Below are 19,504 nucleotides of genomic sequence, written 5' to 3'. Positions count from 1 at the left end.
GATCAAATGATAGGAGCAGCAGTGGCGTAGGAGGTTAAGAGCTCGTGTGTCTAATCTGGAGGAACCGGGTTTGATTCCCAGCTCTGCCGCCTGAGCTGTGGAGGCTTATCTGGGGAATTCAGATTAGCCTGTACACTCCCACACACGCCAGCTGGATGACCTTGGGCTAGTCACAGCTTCTCAGAGCTCTCTCAGCCCCACCCACCTCACAGGGTGTTTGTTGTGGGCAAGGGAAGGGCAAGGAGATTGTCAGCCCCTTTGAGTCTCCTGCAGGAGAGAAAGGGGGGATATAAATCCAAACTCTTCTTCTTCTTGTTTATCCAGAATAATTTCATAAGCTACTTTCTTCACTTCTCCTAGAGTTGCAATACCAAGAGGCACCCTAGAAGACAGGCACATAGGTATTCCAAGTATGTATTTAGTGTTACCCCCCACCCACCAATGGAAAACAACCCCCACAAGCCTTGACCGTATTTTTAGTTTCTCTTTTTGTTGCGGTCGTGTCCTTCGCCAGTGCTTGTTTCCTTCGGTGGGTCGTAAATCAGCAAGTGGAAAAAGGAAGTTAATCCAAAACAAAATGTTTGAACGACCCACTGAAACTGGGTTAAAGGATCCGTGATGCCTTTGTCCCTGCAGAGAAGACACAAACCAACCATATTTCAATGGCTATCCATATCAAACAATTTTAGATGGCAGAGGGGCATGGGAATGTGCACAAACTCTCAGGTCGACAAAGGAGAGGGAGGGTTTGAAATTAACATCTCTGGCAGGGTCTCTCGACTGTGATGACCCTGTGGAACTTCTGCGATCTTGCTATAGGACTGTGGGTCCCACCACTGACTGCTATAGGGTCAGGCCGGCCCCTTAATTGCTGCCATGGGAGACCAATTACAGAATTTTGAGAGGATTCCCTCCAAGCATAGAAACATCTTTATTTCTGAATGGTTGATTCCTCCTAGGCCAGTGGTGGCGAACCTTTGGCACTCCAGATGTTATGGACTACAATTCCCATCAGCCCCTACAATTGGCCATGCTGGCAGGGGCTGATGGGAATTGTAGTCCATAACATCTGGAGTGCCAAAGGTTCGCCACCACGGTCCTAGGCTCTTCTGAAGCACTTCCTGTAATGAGGGGGAACCCATTCGCCACAGAAAAAGGGGGTTTCAAGCATGTGGAAGGATGCTGCATAGAATCTGTGCAACATGACTGCAACTAGAGGCAGAGTCTGCTTAAAGAACCGTGAAGAACAGGAAGTGATGTCATTAAAGGGCGGGCTCTAAACTGGTCTCTTCCTAATTAGCCATATAAATTCCACTGCATCTCCACTGTGAGGCACAGAGTTATGCAGTCATGCCCCATGGGAGGACTTGCCAGGTTTCCTCATCTTGAGAAAGCTTACACCCTGATGATATTGCTGGTTGCTAAGATATGATTGGACTCCAATCTAATTGTGGAGCCGTGGATCCCTGTCGTGAACCTGACTCTATAATCAGGAGCAGCAGTGGCGTAGGAGGTTAAGAGCTCGTGTATCTAATCTGGAGGAACCGGGTTTGATTCCCAGCTCTGCTGCCTGAGCTGGGGAGGCTTATCTGAGGAATTCAGCTTCGCCTGTACACTCCCACACACGCCAGCTGGGTGACCTTGGGCTAGTCACCGCTTCTCGGAGCTCTCTTAGCCCCACCTACCTCACAGGGTGTTTGTTGTGAGGGGGGAAGGGCAAGGAGATTATAAGCCCCTTTGAGACTCCTGCAGGAGAGAAAGGGGGGATATAAATCCAAACTCTTCTTCTTCTTTTAATTCTCACCATCAACCTCAACTTTAAAAAGGGAAAGGCAACGCCCAAGTCCATGTCTATTCTAGGCAGAACTGAATCTGGGCTGAGACCTAGCAAATGAGTTAGAAGCCTGCAGCTGGAGTTGGACCCAGGGGTCTGCAACCTGCGGCTCTCCAGATGTTCATGAACCACAATTCCCATCAGCCCCTACCAGCATTCTGGCAGGGGCTGATGGGAATTGTAGTTCATGAACATCTGGAGAGCCGCAGGTTGCAGATGGCATAACTAAGCGGTCTCCACCCTATACTAATCCTTCCCCAAGGAGAAAAACCAGCATGTCAGGAAGGGAGTAAAATAAGGCTCCCCCCCCCCCGCCCCCAGCACTTCCTATGTGTAAGGAATGCTTTTGTATAGGGGAACTCACATCTGGAGAAGTAGAATTCATTGAGTGGCATATTTTTGATCTCATCGGGTGTTGTTGAGATCTTAAAAGGGAGGGAAGGAAGGAAGGAAGGCAGGCAGCTTACCGGCACAGCTTGATAGAGTAAAGTGCTTCCGCAATATGAATTAGCCAGACAATAGCATACCTGAAAATGAGAGAAAAAAACAGCATTGGTTTGGGGGTATGTTGATTCATGTCTGGCTTGTGCTGGAAGTCTAATTGAAGGACATTTCAAGAGGCATAAGAACAAACCAATTACAGAGCGTTGTCCTCACTGATTGTAACCATTATTGTATTTTGAAAAACCCTGACCTGCCTTTAACAGCCGTGAAGTTTAACGAGGCCAGTTGGTTAATTATCTAGAATCTGGCTAGCTGTTATATTTACATTGAGATTACATTGTCGTGCCATTCTAACTTATGTTTATATATATTACTCCAATGGGAGAATGAAAACTTTTTCCAAAACATTTGGTTACTGTTTGTAAAATTATAAATTTATTTTGGTTACTTAAAAGTAAATTGTTACTCCAGTGGGAGAACTAATTTTTTGAAGTCTTCATTGTAGCCTGTTGGTACAAGTTTTCTTCATTTTCACGGAAGTCTAATTGGGGCATCCTGCACTACAATGTGATTAAAATGGGGGACAATATTTGGGGAACCTCTCCTGCCCCTCACAGAGACTTCATTCCAGCCCAGGACTTTGAAAAAATGTGGGCATAACGGTTCAAAGTGCTGTGGGTGAGTTTCCTCTGTTGAGAGGTAAGTCACAGAAGAAGGGGAGAAGACAGAAAAAGAGGAGACTGGCGATAGAGAGCGTAGAAGGGCGGAGCTTCAGAAAAGATGAGCAGAGGATTTGAGTTATTAGAGGAGAACAGAGAGGGAAAACTACTGAGGGAGCAAAGGGGACCGACAGAAGTATGAAGTTAACAATGTATTGTCAAAGGCTTTCACGGCCGGAACCACTGGGGTGTAGTGTGGTTTCCGGGCTGTATGGCTATGTTCTAGTACAGTGACGGCAAACCTTTGGCGCTCCAGATGTTATGGACTACAATTCCCATCAGCCCCTGCCAATTGGCCATGCTGGCAGGGGCTGATGGGAACTGTAGTCCATAACAACTGGAGTGCCAAAGGTTCGCCACCACAGTTCTAGTAGCATTTTCTCCTGACGTTACACCTGCATCTGTGGCTGGCGTCTTCAGAGGATCTGAAGCCACAGATGCAGGCAAAACGCCAGGAGAGAATGCTACTGGAACACGGCCATACAGCCCGGAAACCACACAACACCCCTATGAAGTTAACAGTTTAGACAATCTGGAGAACAGATTTCTGTTTGAGCCCTACCCTGGGGAACTAAAGCTTGAAACCATCCGAAGCAGAATACACATAGAACAGTGATGGCGAACCTCTTCGAGACCGAGTGCCCAAACTGCAACCCAAAACCCACTTATTTATCGCAAAGTGCCAGCACGGCAATTTAACCTGAATACTGAGGTTTTAGTTTTAAAAAAATGGTTGGCTCTGAGGCATGCTTTACTCAGGAATAAGCTTGGTGGTAGTTGTTGGCTATGCTTTGAAGCAACCATGCAACTCTTCGAGCGGGTGAATCACAACCCTAGGAGGGTTTACTCAGAAGCAAGCCCCATTGCCAGCAACCAAACTTACTCCCAGGTAAAGGATCGCGCTTTTGTTCTTTGCATGAAAATCAGTGGGGTTTAACAGCTCTTAACACTGCTTCCCCAAAATTAGGTCTTAGGTTTAATGCTAATAATCAAGCCCAGTGGCCCAGGCCAGCCTAGATGTGTGTGTGGGGGTGCAATTCCCCCCCCCCCACATGATGAACTCTGTTTGTGCGTGCCCACAGAGAGGGCTCTGAGTGCCACCTCTGGCACCCGTGCCATAGGTTCGCCATCACTGACATAGAAGATGTTGGGGAACCGAAAAAGGGGGCCGAATATCTATTCGGCCATAGTAGTGTGTAGTAATGCACTGCTGACCCAGCAGCACCGTGGTAGAACGTTGGGACGCCAACGGACCTACGGCCTTCTGGTCGCACCGCACCCCCACTCCTCATCCCCCTATGAGTCACGGGTCATGAACTGTCTGGCTCAGTCACCGGGCGCAGGGACAATGGTCTTGCCCCCAGGTGAGGATTAGGCTCAGACGCTTACGCTCCTCTCCGCACGTAGCCAGGTGAGATCATGCATCACATGATGATCTCCGACCTCCCGCCTCCCGCTCTCCCGGAACTCCCCCCGGTCCTCCTTCCTACACGCCCCCGATAGAATAACAATAAAAGGTGCCAGGAATAGCACAGCGGGGAGACTTCGCTAGGAACCACGGACCTCCTCGAGCTCCCCGTTGCTGGCGATCTCCACCAGATGTTATCTCTCAGCGTCTCCGTCACTTCGTTCTTCACGCTGACCCACGTTAAGAGTCGAAACCTCATAGTGTAAGAATGAGATAAAGTGATGGTGACAGGAATTAGTGGAACAGTAGGGATGAGTAAAGCAACGGAGGGGGTTTTTTTTACCACAGCCAGAGGTCATTACCAAACATTAATCTATCCACTTTAGAATTAAGAACTATGATTTTCTTATTATCTGATATGGATTCCTATGTTTCTTACAAGATGGCTCTCTTTGCCCTGGTGGCTAGGAAATTACGAGCAAAGTTTTTAAAGCGCTGTTTGAACTGATGTTCCAAAATACTGGAGATTAATTTAGACTAGCTGAAGAAGCTCCAAAAACATCTGACGTGGAAAGTAGTTGATGGGGCATTTTAATCTAGGGATTGCGAATACAAATAATTTATATTTTAATGTAAAACTAAGTTATTGTTTTAACTGCATGTATCTCTGTATTGTTATAGCCAATGGCTCAAACAATAAATACTTGACTGACCAGAATGTAACCATTACAGCAGAACCTCGGTTTTCACCGGTAATCTGTCGAGGAAACCTCGGCGAAAACCGAAACCGACGAAAACCGAGGAGAATTGCATTGGCAAGCAGTGGAATTGCTTCGGTTGCCGGTTTTCGTTGCAAAAATAGCGGGTGCGCGCCGACGAAAACCGAAGCAACCAACGACAAACAAGACAACATTTTCGTAGATGGCATCAACGAAAACCAAAACGGACGAAAGCCAATGTTGACATAAACAGAGGTTTTGCTGTACTTGTTTTAAAGGAAGCAAAGCAAAGTTTAAATTGATTTAAATCAACTTGGCAGCCAGTACTGGAGAAAATTACAAGGAGCTTGGCCTCTGGGCCACCAGACCCATGAAGACGCCTTAGAATTCAGACGTGTTAGTGTGGAGAAAGTTATAAGGAAAGGGTTTGGAATTAAATTCCTGGGGGCAGCATTTAAAGATTAAGAGGGAAAAAGCATTCTGCCTCAAATCATATTTGATCAAATAACAACAGAGGAGGTGTCGCAGTGGGGTTTTGCCGCTATACTTTTCTGCAATCTAAAAACCCAGGATAGGACTCCTCTCCACCATTAGTCAAGATCTTGCTCTTTTACCAAGCTATAGATGCCCACCTCTTACACTCCCATTCTCACACTTGGATAGCCAGTAAGGGAAAGTCATTCAGCAAATATGGTCTCATTTCTGGAATTCAGCTTACCCAATATCAACATATATTTTGTGATTCGTCACCAAGTAGTTTGTGAAGGTGCCAATTGGTCCCAGGTAGTCATAGGGAAATGTTTCTGGTGAAAAGACTGTCCACTAAGAGAGAAGAACAGAACATCAATTAGACATCGCCACAACACCTGATTTATTTAATTCATTTTGTAGAAGAAGAAGAAGAGTTTGGATTTATATCCCCCCTTTGTCTCCTGCAGGAGACTCAAAGGGGCTTTACAATCTCCTTGCCCTTCCCCCCTCATAACAAACACCCTGTGAGGTAGGTGAGGCTGAGAGAGCTCCGAGAAGCTGTAACTAGCCCAAGGTCACCCAGTTGGCGTGTGTGGGAGTGCACAGGCTAATCTGAATTCCCCAGAGAAGCCTCCACAGCTCAGGCGGCAGAGCGGGGAATCAAACCCGATTCCTCCAGATTAGATACATGAGCTCTTAACCTCCTACGCCACTGTTGTACCCCATCTTTCTCCCCACTAGGGCTCAAAGTGGTTCACGTAACCCTCATCTCCTCCATTTTATCCTCACATCAACGCTGTGGGGCTGGTTGGGCTAAGAGGGTGTGATTGGCCAAGGATCGGGTTTCATGTCACAAGTGAGCATTTGAAGCGGGGTCTCCCAGATGCTAGTCTGACACTCTTAGCCACTACACCACTCTGGCGCTCCCTGGTCAAGCCTGCCCTTGGGAGATTTTTATCTTCTGTGGAAAAGGACTTGAGAATAAAACTGCAAAGATTGTCATGCCCTTATATAAAGCAGTGGTGCGACCGCACTTGGAGTCCTGTGTTCAGTTCTGGTCGCCACATCTCAAAAAGGATATCGAAGAGATAGAAAAAGGGCAGAGAAGGGCAACGAGGACGGTTGAGGGACTGGAGCACCTTCCTTATGAGGAGAGGCTGCAGCGTCTGGGACTCTTTAGTTTGGAGAGGAGACGTCCGAGGGGGGATATGATTGAAGTCTATAAAATTATGCATGGGGTAGAAAATGTTGACAGAGAGAAATTTTTCTCTCTTTCTCACAATACTAGAACCAGGGGGCATCCATTGAAAATGCTGGGGGGAAGAATTGGGACTAATAAAAGGAAAAATTTCTTCATGCAACGTGTGATTAGTGTTTGGAATATGCTGCCACAGGAGGTGGTGATGGCCACTAACCTGGATAGCTTTAAAAGAGGCTTGGACAGATTTATGGGGGAGAAGTCGATCTATGGCTCCCAATCTTGATCCTCCTTGATCTGAGATTGCAAATGCCTTAGCAGACAAGGTGCTCAGGAGCAACAGCCGCAGAAGGCCGTTGCTTTCACAACCTGCACGTGAGCTCCCAAAGGCACCTGGTGGGCCACTGCGAGTAGAAGAGTGCTGGACTAGATGGACTCTGGTATGATCCAGCAAGCAGTGGCGTAGGAGGTTAAGAGCTCGTGTATCTAATCTGGAGGAACCGGGTTTGATTCCCAGCTCTGCCGCCTGAGCTGTGGAGGCTTATCTGGGGAATTCAGATTAGCCTGTGCACTCCCACACACGCCAGCTGGGTGACCTTGGGCTAGTCACAGCTTCTCGGAGCTCTCTCAGCCCCACCTACCTCACAGGGTGTTTGTTGTGAGGGGGGAAGGGCAAGGAGATTGTAAGCCCCTTTGAGTCTCCTGCAGGAGACAAAGGGGGGATATAAATCCAAACTCTTCTTCTTCTTTGTCATGTTCTTAACCTCAATTAATGCCTATTCTAACAGGAGAGGATTATGACTATTTATATTTATTGTCATGTTTATGCCCCGGTTTTCTTCCTGAGTGAAGATCCAAAGGAGCTTACAGAGTTTTCTCTGGTGCCGACTGTATCCTCACAACAACCTCATAAGGTAGGCTAGGTTAAGAGTTTGTGACTAGACCAAGATCAGCCAGTAAGTTTCCATTGCCCAAGTGGGCACTGGAACTGAGATCCCTCAACTATTCCACATGTTTTACTCTGCTGCTTGCTCCCTAGGTTAATACTCAGGGTAAATATTTAAGTTGCATTCTGATAAATAAGATAAATACACCTGACCGTCTCAAAGTTCTCTTGTTATTGAACAATTGTACACCCAAAATACTTGAGAAAGTGACAAAATGTTTGAGTTGTGCCACAAAATTACACCACCAATTTTTTTTATCATTACTGTATCTTATTTTATATTCCCTCCTCCACTTGTTGATTCTCAGACACGTTCTATTTATTTCATGTACACATTTTACGCCAATAAAGTTGTGGTGTGGGTGTGTTTGATCTCTAACCACGATACCATTCTGGCTGTCAATAGCAGTAATCAGCATTCACTCCACTTCCTTTTTTTTCTTTGAGTCTCAAAATGTCCTATTTTATATTTCTGCCTTCTGTGGGCTGTTTATCACCAGAAGTGGGTCTCAAAACAGCTCCCCCCCTCAGATTCCATTCTGCCTTTTAGACTTTGCAGCTGCGTTGTCTGTACTTTTACCTCTGAATTTCCTGCCCTTTTCACTTCTGAGGAAATTTTATCCTTGAAAGAAGAAGAAGAAGAGTTTGGATTTATATCCCCCCTTTCTCTCCTGTAGGAGACTCAAAGGGGCTTACAATCTCCTTGCCCTTCCCCCCTCACAACAAACACCCTGTGAGGTAGGTGGGGCTGAGAGAGCTCCGAGAAGCTGTGACTAGCCCAGGGTCACCCAGCTGGCGTGTGTGGGAGTGGACAGGCTAATCTGAATTCCCCAGATAAGCCTCCACAGCTCAGGCGGCAGAGCTGGGAATCAAACCCGGTTCCTCCAGATTAGATACACGAGCTCTTAACCTCCTACGCCACTGCTGCTCCTCTGGGCTTCTCTGTGCCAAGGAACTCACTAATAAAATAAGGTTCTTGATAAAATACCTTGATTTTCTGTCAGGATTTTCTCCTTGTCTGTGTCACGTTTGTTCCACCCACTTCAACCCTCGGTCTCTCAGCCAGGAGCTCTGGGCTCTTACTCAGCACTTAGCCATGTCTGGAAGCAACTTGTTTTGCAAATCTAGCAAAAAGGGCAATTACCACTCTCTGGTTTTGGGGGGGATTCATTTGAATTTTATGCAATTACATCTCACCCTGTACTTCCAGCATTCCATAGCCCTTCGTCCCTCTTTATTTTCCTCTCCATAATGTCAAATACAAATACCTGCCCATTCCATACATCTGACAAAGTTCCTTGAGCAAGCCAGAAGCCATGCTGGTCTCTTTCCTCTTGCCTCTGAGCAGTTGCTGCTTGACTTTGGTTACCGGTCCTCAAGGCACTGTGCACAATACTAATTTGGTATGTGCCAAATAAATTAACCCCGGGCCTGGCCCTATTGTAATAATGCCGGGAATTCCTTTGCTACAATGAGCAGTAAACAAGTTCTGAAAGAACTCTGCGTGACACAGCAATTGTGCTGGCACCTGCTCTGCTCCCAACCCCAATTCAAGGTGCTGGTTTTGAACTTTACATGGCTTCGGACCAGGTACCTGAAGGACCATCTTCTCCCATCTATTCTTTCCTGACTTCTGGGGACAGGACGACTGGCCTGTGTATGTGTGCAAAATGTTTCGTTATTCTGATTTTATTATGAGCCACTGAGAGACTTCTTTAAAGACAGGGCCCAGGAATGAAGATCACAAGGGAAGGTTCTCTTGACTTTCCTCCAATGAAAGAAGCTAGTCCAATGGGTACACAAGAAAGAGCCTCTTTGGTGGCAGCCCCACAGTTCTGGAACCACCTCCCCAGAGAGGTACACCTGGCCCCCTCACTTTTGATCTTCAGGAGGCAGCAGAAGACAGTTTTATTTATGACAACACTTGGTTAGTTTGTCTTCCTGTTGGCCGTTGAAAAAGAGCTAGCATTTTTAATATATTCTATTGTATGATATTTTTATGTTGTAAGACAGCGATGGCGTACCTTTTCGAGGCCGAGTGCCCAACTGCAACCCAAAACCCACTTATTTATTGCAAAGTGCCAACACGGCAATTTAAGCTGAATACTGAGATTTTAGTTTAGAAAAAACGGTTGGCTCCGAGGTGCGCATTACTCAGGAGTAAGCTTGGTGGTAGTCGGTGGTTTTGCGTTGAAGCAACTGTGCAACTCTTCCAACGGGTGAATCACGACCCTAGGAGGGTTTACTCAGAAGCAAGCCCCATTGTCAGCAACCGAGCTTACTCCCAGGTAAAGGATCACACTTTAGTTCTTCGCATGAAAATCAGTGGGGTTTAACAGCGCTTAACAGGGTTACCTACACTGCTTCCCCAAAACTAGGTCTTAGGTTTAATGCTAATAATCGAGCCCAGCGGCCCAGGCCAGCCTAGATGTGTGTCGGGGGCACTCTGTCTGCGCGTGCCCACAGAGAGGGCTCTGAGTGCCACCTCTGGCACCTGTGCCATAGGTTCGCCACCACTGTTGTAAGCTGTCCTGAGTGCCTATAAGGTAGAAAGGTGGTTAGCAAAAATATTTAAAATCAATCTCTTGTTCTCAGAAAGGAAAAAAAAATGGTTTGTGTGTCATAAGTACCCTCATTTCCTTGATCTGTCTTCACCATCTAAGCTTAACAGCTGGTAGTTCTTGAACCCTGCAGCTCAGACAGAAGTCCTGTTGCCAACAGTCCCTCCAGTGAAGGATTGTAGGATCAGACTTTTCAAAGCAAAAATTCTGTCTGCAAATTTCTTTTTTAAAAAATGCAGACAAGGGCTTGGGCCCGCCAGAGCAGTTTCCACTTCAGACCTCCACCCACAATGCCCCTCCTGGGAAATGGTGTGCTCCCCACTACAGGAGCATTACTGGGGGCATATTTAGGGCTGCAGTGGGAGGAAAGAGGTGAGAAAGCGACCTTTTGCGGAGCTCTTTCCCTTCCTCTCCCCACAATAGACACCCTGGCACTGAAGACACTTGAAGAACAAGAGTTACAGATAAGTTAGGCTGACCAGCAGTCCCGCCTTCAAACAATTTGTCCCGCGTCCCGCGGGTTATTTCCATTGTCCCGATTTTTGGGAGGCTGCCGCACTGCCTTCTGGCGTGCAAGGCAGTGCGGCAGCCTCCCGCATTCGCACGGCCTTCTGGGGTGCTGCCCAGAAGGCAGTGTGCTCTTGCGGCTGTGCGCGCGTGCACGCGCGCAGCTGCCTACCCCCGTCCCGGGTTCACAAAGGTGACCATCTGCACCTTTCTGGGGTGCAAGGTAGTGCGGCAGCCTCCCGCATTCGCACGGCCTTCTGGGGCAGCACCCCCAGAAGGCAGTGCGCTTATAAGCAAAGGCTGTGCGCAAAGGCACGCCACGCTATTGCCTACTCCTCGTCCCTGGAAGGTTCACAAAGGTGACCATCTGGTCACCTTAAGATAAGTGCGACATTGCTTTTACCATAGACAACACTTGGTTAGTGTTTTTACCATTTTTCCAGTGATTCCTAGAGCCTAGAAACAACAGTTTCCAGCAAATTCTAAAGCTACTCTTTGGTACCTGGGAGAAGAAGAGTTTAGAAGAAGTGTTTGGATTTATATGTCACCTTTCTCTCACGTAAGGAGTCTCAAGGTGATTTACAAACTCCTTTCCTTCCTCTCCCACAACAGATACCTTGGGAGGTAGGTGGGGCTGAGAGAGTTCTGAGAGAACTGTGACTGGCCCAAGGTTACCCAGCTGGCTTCATGTGTAGGAGTGGGGAAACAAATCCAATTCACCAGATAAGAGCCTGCTACTCATGTGGAGGAGCGGGGAATCGAACCCTGTTCTCCAGATTAAAGTCTGCCTGCTCTTAACCACTACATCACACTGGCATGTGTTTAGATCTCATGTTAACTGAGCCTTAACCAGCAGGTATTCAAGTTTAACAAGCCAGAGACCCCTGTCTTGGGCAGGTGTTGCACTAATATGCCAATGTCCCATGTATATTTCATTTATTTTACAAAAGTTATACCCTGCCTTTCTGCCCTCATAAATGCCACCAACATAGAGATCCAGTTGAAACAAGAGGCTGGGCACAGCAGCATTGCACAGTGGCTTCCAAGCAGTTATAAACCAGTTTGCTTAATTCACAAACCTCAGGTGCCTAAGGGCAGTGGTTCCCAGCCTTTGTGGTATGGTGACCTACTCATTCAAATTTACTTAATATGTTGACTCCCTTGAAAAAAGACAGCCCAGGTACAAACCAACAAACCACAAAAGCAATTACAAAATTGTGTGTACAATAAGTGGGCTTCAGGTGAGTTCAAAGCAGAATTAACACCCTTTTGAAAAACTTATTTATGAATGTAAAAAGTCAAAGGGTCTTGCCTCAGCAGTTTGTGAGATCTTAAACCAGGGTTCTGTCTTGTGCTACTCTGGGTTTAATACAAAAAAAGCAAGGAAGAGTAGATAATATATCTCACGAGCAGGGCCAATTTCTTTTTACTCATAAGGCAGTGGCGCCTATCACTGTTCATCTGAGGGGAAATTAATGTAAGATCTAATATCAATAGTATCTGCTTCCTTACAGATTACCTGTCAAGGTCTTGGTGTTGACCTTTAAGGCCCTTCGTGGCTTGGGACCCTCATACCTTCGTGACCGTCTCACCCCATATGTCCCAGGTAGGCCTCTGCGGTCAGCAGAGGCCAATTTACTTGTGGTCCCTGGCCCCACAATGGTGCGACTGGCCTCTACCCGGGCCAGGGCTTTTACGACCCTGGCCCCTGCCTGGTGGAACACCCTTCCATCAGATGTGCGGGCCCTGCGGGACCTTGGTAAATTCCGCAGGGCCTGTAAAACTGTTTTGTTCCACCGGGCTTTTGGTGAGGCTGGCCGCGGATTCCCCCTCTGGGATGCCCCTGTGTTGCGTGCCATTCCATCATCGGCATGCCCAATATAACATCTAATCTACACTGCTCCCTAGCCCGGCCTCGGGTTCGGGCGCCATATACTTCTATGATTCTGCTTTATTTTTGCTGTATTGTATTGCATTGTATTGATGCTGCTATTTTTTATGAATTTTATAAATTGTTTTTAACCTGATTTAATTAATTTTATTCAGTGTACTGTTGTTTTGGCCTATTGTATGTAATACTGTTTCTGGCCTAGTGTACACCACCCAGAGCCCTTTGGGGGTGGGCGGTTTAGAAATTTGACAGACAGACAGACAGACAGACAGATCTACATAACCAACCAACTTGTACATATGCTAGAAATGTGGATCCCATACAGCTGATGTGAAGCATATGTGATGCAGCCTCATGCAGTAAAAACACCTTGGAAAGAGTTTTGCATGAAATACATTGAACAGCTAGTTTCTATTTACCTGAAGATGCTAAAGTCTATGATAATGTCCCCATAAAAACAGACCTAGGACATGGTACACAGTTACAGCTGGTAAGAGAGTGACTGTAAGCAGTTGGAAATGAAATATGAAAAAATAAAAACTACATTTGTGGGTGATGATGCATAGAAGAAAAAGTATGTATTGCGTTAACAGCTACGGATGTTATCATAGATAATGACAGCTTAGGTGAGAAGAATGATGCAAATGCCTCCTTGTATCCTAATGTGACTCAGCCTTTGTTCCTCAGTAATCCAAAGTTAATAACTCAATTGATGGGTAATTAGTCATAATTCCCTTGACTCACTGAGATATGTAATATTATAACAAACAGCTGTTTATGGCCCACTTCGCTCACTGTGATCTCTAAAAGGGTCACAGAGCATGCTTGTATTGTATATCTAAAGACAACAATAACAACAACAAAAACTCTCAAAGACTTGCCAAAACCCGGCACCTAATTTCATGGGCTCAAGGCAAGGAGACAGAATGGGAAACGCTTCTTCAGGAGACTAACTAATCATTAGGAGCGGAAAAAGCACTCCATACATGCTCAGAGGCACACGTGTTACTTCCTATGCTTGAGAGTTTAAGGCTGACAAATGCTGCTTAAAAGCAAACCTATTCTCGTTGACAGGAGCCATCTAATCGCCCAGCCTTGCTTTGCCTGGCCCTCCTCACCCCCCCACCGGCTATGTGGTTTTCTCAAAAGACTGGTCCTCTATGCACAAAGACGGTTTGTAATTAAGTTACGGCATCCTCTTGAAGAAGTGCTGCGGCTCCAGTTGTTTTTAATGAGCTTCTTTCAAGGTTGTGTTGAGGGGGAAACAAGGGCTCGGCCCTTTCCAGTAAACCCTCTCTTAACATTCTACAACAGTGGTGGCGAAACTATGGCACGGGTGCCAGAGGTGGCACTCAGAGCCCTCTCTGTGGGGACAGGCGCACAGAGTTCATCATGTGGGGGGGCGGAAAATCGCCCCTCCCCCCCACACATCTAGGCTGGCCTGGGCCGCTGGGGACGATCTGTAGGTAACCCTGTTAAGTGCTGTTAAACCCCACAGATTTTCATGGGCAGAACTAAAGCGCAATCCTTTTCTTGGGAGTAAGTTCGGTTGCTGGCAATGGGGCTTGCTTCTAAACCCTCCTAGGTTGTGATTCACCCATTTGAAGAGTTGCACGGTTGCTTCAAAACAAAGCCACCGACTACCACCAAACTTACTCCCGAGTAATGCGCGCCTTGGAGTCAACCATTCTTTTCTAAACTAAAACCTCAGCATTCAGGTTAAATTGCCGTGTTGGCACTTTGCGATAAATAAGTGGGTTTTGGGTTGTAGTTTGGGCACTCGGTCTCGAAAAGGTTCGCCATCACTGTTCTACAAGAAGGTTCCGTCAAAGGTTTCCAACACCGCTGTTTTCCCAGGGGCCTGCATAAGTCACTCCTAACAGTAACAGATCGTTTCAGAAGGCAGTCACGAAGGTCTGAAATAGAAGAGCTAGACTGGAATCAAGCAGCACTTCAGGGCCCAACACCATTTCCAGGGTATGAGCTTTCAAAGATAACAGCACCCTTTGCCAGATGCAGGGAGGAATGGAGATCAGGTCCTCCTTGTATCTGACAAATTTGAGTCTCGAAAGCTCGCACCCTTCAAAATCTTGCTGGTCTCTAAACTGCTACTGGACATGAACTCAGTTCTCCCATCAGTAACATTATACTTCATGGAATAATTTTTCCTGCTAGATTTTATGTATTTGTTATTTATTTATTGTTTGTTTGTTCATTTAAGTTGGCCTTTGCCCAGCACCTAATTTAAACTGGCATCTCCAGCCACTACCTAGACAATTTTGGCACAAGCACAGAGCTGCCGCCCAGGTAGATGCTGCGTTGGCAGGTATGGGACTGTGGCTCAGGGGCAGAGCATCTCCCTGGCATGCAGAAGGCCCCAGCTTCAAACCCCAGCATCTCCAGTTAAAATATATATGCGCGTATGTGTGTGACCCAAGCTGAGCCTGACTGCATTGGGAGAGGGCAGGCTAGAAATCTAATAATAATAATTATACACATGGAGCAAGAGTTCATGCATGCACAGGGCATTTACATGGATAAATTCTGGCACTCTGCCTGCATCACAAACTAGGGATCTCCACCGATACCTCCACCCTGACCCATTAAAAAAAATAAACTTCTAGGAAACCGAGGGGAAGAAGGAGAAGAAACTGGCAAGGTTTTAATCTGCAGAAGGGTCTTGCTTTTCACTCTCACTAGAGCTCCAGCCCAAAACTTCCTGAACCTGTTCATATGTTGGGATCGGCAATGATAAAAAAAGAAACAGGGAAAAAATACCCAGGTTGCAAATAATTAATGCCTTCAAGCCTTGGAAACCAGAGCAATGTTCAGGAATCTGGACTAGGATCTGGGGAAATCCCAGTTTAAAGCCTCTCTCAGTCTCACCTACCTTGCAGGGTGGTTGTGAGGAAAGGATTTATGCTACTCTGATCCCCTTGAGCAATGGGCAGGATAAAAATATACTTATTATTAACAGTAATGTATGTTAATAACAGGGGCCGTGTGGCCAGTGGTGGGATTCAAATAATTTAACAACTGGTTCCGGTGGTGGGTTCAAATAATTTAACAACTGGTTGTTTACAAGCACCATTTTAACAACTGGTTCTGCCAAAGTGGTGCGAACGTGCTGAATCCCACCACTGTGCGTGGCGTAGTGGTTAAGTGCTTGCACTGCCACTCACACAGTCAGGAGTTCGAGTCCCACGTGGGTCAGATATCCTGTCAGCTAGCTGACTCATGGTCAACTCAGCCATCCATCCATTCCTTGATCGGTAAATGAGTACCTAGCAGGTCCGACCTAGCTCATAGCTAGGGGGTAAAGAATAGCCGGGGAAAGCAATGGCAAACTACCCCACAAAAGCGGCTTGCCTATAAAATCACTGCTTGCAGTGGTACCCCAGGGTTGGAAACGACAGAAGGGGAAGCTTTACCTTTTTATGTTAATAACACATTAATCATTAGTAATCATCGCTATTATTAATAATACTCCCTCGCTGAAATGAACGAGGCTGAAAAACAATTGCCTAACATAAAAAAAGTACTAACAGTCACCACAATCCCCAGCAGACGGCTATTCCTCAGAAGCTGCTACCTTAGAAAGGCCCAGGTAAAGCGGAACCCAAGTCCCGCTCTCCCGGGCTACATCCTGCAACCTTTACTCCAACCCTTTCAAAGAATTAGGAAATTATGGGAAAGTGGGCAAGGTTTTACTCTGCAGAAGAGTCAAGTCTTTCACAATCACCAAATCACGACCAGCACTTTGCAACCCACTCACATTTTTTATTATTATTATTATTATTATTATTATTATTATTATTATTATTATTATTATTATTATTATTATTATTATTATTATTATTATTATTGTTATTATTATTATTATTAAAATTTAGTATAAGAACATAAGAACAAGCCAGCTGGATCAGACCAGAGTCCATCTAGTCCAGCTCTCTGCTACTTGCAGTGGCCCACCAGGTGCCTTTGGGAGCTCACATGCAGGAGGTGAAAGCAATGGCCTTCTGCGGCTGTTGCTCCCGAGCACCTGGACTGTTAAGGCATTTGCAACCTCAGATCAAAGAGGATCAAGATTGGTAGCCATAGATCGACTTCTCCTCCATAAATCTGTCCAAGCCCCTTTTCAAGCTATCCAGGTTAGTGGCCATCACCACCTCCTGTGGCAGCATATTCCAAACACCAATCACACGTTGCGTGAAGAAGTGTTTCCTTTTATTAGTCCTAATTCTTCCCCCCAGCATTTTCAATGAATGCCCCCTGGTTCGAGTATTGTGAGAAAGAGAGAAAAATTTATCTCTGTCAACATTTTCTACCCCATGCATACTTTTATAGACTTCAATCATATCCCCCCTCAGATGTCTCCTCTCCAAACTAAAGAGTCCCAAACGCTGCAGCCTCTCCTCATAAGGAAGGTGCTCCAGTCCCTCAATCATCCTCGCTGCCCTTCTCTGCACTTTTTCTATCTCTTCGATATCCTTTTTGAGATGTGGCGACCAGAACTGGACACAGTACTCCAAGTGCAGTCGCACCACGGCTTTATATAAGGGCATGACAATCTTTGCAGTTTTATTCTCAATATAGTATTCTCAATATAGTAGTATACCGCCCTATCCCCGAAGGGCTCAGGGCGGTGTACAGATAAAACATGCCAAGGAGCGAGTTCAACAAGGACCAAAAGAGAACAGGAGGGAAACCAGACTGCAAATTAATAACGCCTTCAAAACTTGGGAGCCAGCGCAGCGCAAGGATCTCGCTCCAAATGGTTATGCAGCCATAACTTTCATGCGCTGGGCACTCTCCAGTCTGATCTACCTCGCAGGGTTGTTGTGAGCAGCTGCGTGTCCCTGCCACGCTGACCTCTTTGGGCAAAGGGCAAGCATTAAAAAAAACACACTTAATGGTAATTACAATAATCTCCCATTGGGATAAACAAGAATCAAGAGTGACATATCCCACAACCACAACAATTGCACAACCACAACAAACCACAGTCAATTGCGGTCCGATTACTCGGAAGGCCGAGCGCTTAAACCCGGGAAAGGGGTTAAATCCCCGCGCTTTTAAAGGCTTCCAGCTCCCCTCCTTGCCCACCGGCTCTCACTCACACCATGGTACACCAGCCCGAACGCCACGGCCGCCATAAAAATCGGGTGGGTGAGCCGGAAGTAGGTGCTGGGGCTCTCGGAAGTCTCGCTAGACGTCATTTTCGCGCTGCTGGGGACTCCGCCGAACACTCTCGCGTCGCGCAACTGTGAGGGGCTTGTGCCAACCGCAAGCAGGGCATACTAGCCGCGGCTCGGCCCCGCCCACTGGCGGGAGGCGTGGCCCGAACAGACGGAACGGGCGGGGGTTGGATGGCGTCTGGAGGGGGCGGGGCCACCCTCGAGCCGCGCGGCGTCTCGAAACCGGAGCCGTATGCAAATGAGGCGGGAAAGTTGCTGTGCGAGGGGCCGAGGGGGAATCGTTTCCAGCCCCTCAGTCTTCCCACCAAGGAAGAGTCGATCCCATCAAGAGATCCTTTTAGGACTCGATGATCAAATATCCCAATCCCCCTAAACCCACCTCTTTTGAACCTATTCTGGGTTGTCTCGCAAGGCTGAGAGGGAGGCTCACTGGGCACCCCCCCAGCCTTAGTCCTACTTCGCAGGACTGTTGTTGAACAGATTTTTTTAAAAAAAGCACTTAATGCTAACAATAACACTCTTCCAGTGGAATAAATAGGAATCAAAAGTGACCTACCCAACAAGGATGGAGCCTGGAACTGGATTGTGCACCCAATGAGATGTAGGAGGGAGAATTGGTTGAATATTTTGATCGTGTAACCGGTGGCACTGGCTACATGTGTTTGGAATGTAGACTCATGCTCCTCAAATTTAAAATAAATAGAAGAATAAGAGTTTGGATTTATATCCCCCCTTTCTTTCCTGCAGGAGACTCAAAGGGGCTGACAATCTCCTTGCCATTCCCCCCTCACAACAAACACCCTGTGAGGTGGGTGGGGCTGAGAGTGCTCCGAAGAGCTGTGACTAGCCCAAGGTCACCCAGCTGGCATGTGGGGGAGTGCACAGGCTAATCTGAATTCCCCAGATAAGCCTCCACAGCTCAGGTGGCAGAGCGGGGAACCAAGCCCAGTTCCTCCAGATTAGATACACGAGCTCTTAACCTCCTACGCCACTGGAGAAACTTTGCAGAAAAAAATGACCTGCTCTTTTAATAGAGGCTTAATAGGATGTTATTTACCTGGCAATGTTGTTTGCCTCCAAATTCCAAAATATTGCATCTTGTGTACAAAACATGCAATTAGTAGATATATTCAAAATTAGGAAAAATATGTTCAAAATATATTCAATTGTATGTTTCAAACATGGGATGCAGTATTGATCTCCAATAGAATATACTTTATTTTAGCCTGTTACAGTTTTGGTTGATTGTTTCTGTCTATGCCCGTGGTGGTGAACCTTTGGCACTCCAGATGTTATGGACTACAATTCCCATCAGCCCCCCCCCCCCCCCCCCCACCCCCCCCCCCCCCCACCCCCCCCCCCCCCCACCCCCCCCCCCCCCCCCCCCCCCCCCCCCCCCCCCCCCCCCCCCCCCCCCCCCCCCCCCCCCCCCCCCCCCCCCCCCCCCCCCCCCCCCCCCCCCCCCCCCCCCCCCCCCCCCCCCCCCCCCCCCCCCCCCCCCCCCCCCCCCCTCCCCTCCCCCTCCCTCCCGCCCCCCCCCCCACCCCCCCCCCCCCCCAACCCCCCGCCCCCCCAAACCCCCCCTCGCCCCCCTCCCCCCCCCCCCCC

The 19,504-nt window shown here is 47.3% G+C and overlaps 1 protein-coding gene across 1 annotated transcript; it reads right to left on the bottom strand.

Moving 5' to 3' along the window:
- Nucleotides 1–209: 209 nt before the first annotated feature.
- On the bottom strand, nt 210–18,009 carry LOC125438281 (transmembrane protein 254-like). Its single transcript, XM_048506617.1, has 4 exons — nt 17,819–18,009; nt 5,843–5,946; nt 2,302–2,361; nt 210–630 (listed from the first exon to the last, which is right to left on the bottom strand). The coding sequence occupies exons 1-4, from the start codon at nt 17,915–17,917 to the stop codon at nt 477–479; spliced, it is 417 nt and encodes a 138-aa protein (XP_048362574.1). The 5' UTR covers nt 17,918–18,009; the 3' UTR covers nt 210–476.
- Nucleotides 18,010–19,504: the final 1,495 nt, after the last annotated feature.

Source organism: Sphaerodactylus townsendi, linkage group LG08 (assembly GCF_021028975.2).
Source record: "Sphaerodactylus townsendi isolate TG3544 linkage group LG08, MPM_Stown_v2.3, whole genome shotgun sequence".
NCBI lineage: Eukaryota > Metazoa > Chordata > Lepidosauria > Squamata > Sphaerodactylidae > Sphaerodactylus > Sphaerodactylus townsendi.
Note: the sequence above shows the minus strand (reverse complement) of the source record. Positions and strands in the feature narration are given on the sequence as shown.

Bases quoted from the DNA above. Each gene is read 5' to 3' on its own strand.
- LOC125438281 (XM_048506617.1), bottom strand. From the start codon at position 17,917: ATGACGTCTAGCGAGACTTCCGAGAGCCCCAGCACCTACTTCCGGCTC. The intron at 2,362-5,842 runs GTAAGCTGAATT...TCTCATTTTCAG, and splicing joins AAAATATATGTTGATATTGG to GTATGCTATTGTCTGGCTAA. The intron at 631-2,301 runs GTAAGCTGCCTG...TCTTCTCTGCAG, and splicing joins TACTCTATCAAGCTGTGCCG to GGACAAAGGCATCACGGATC.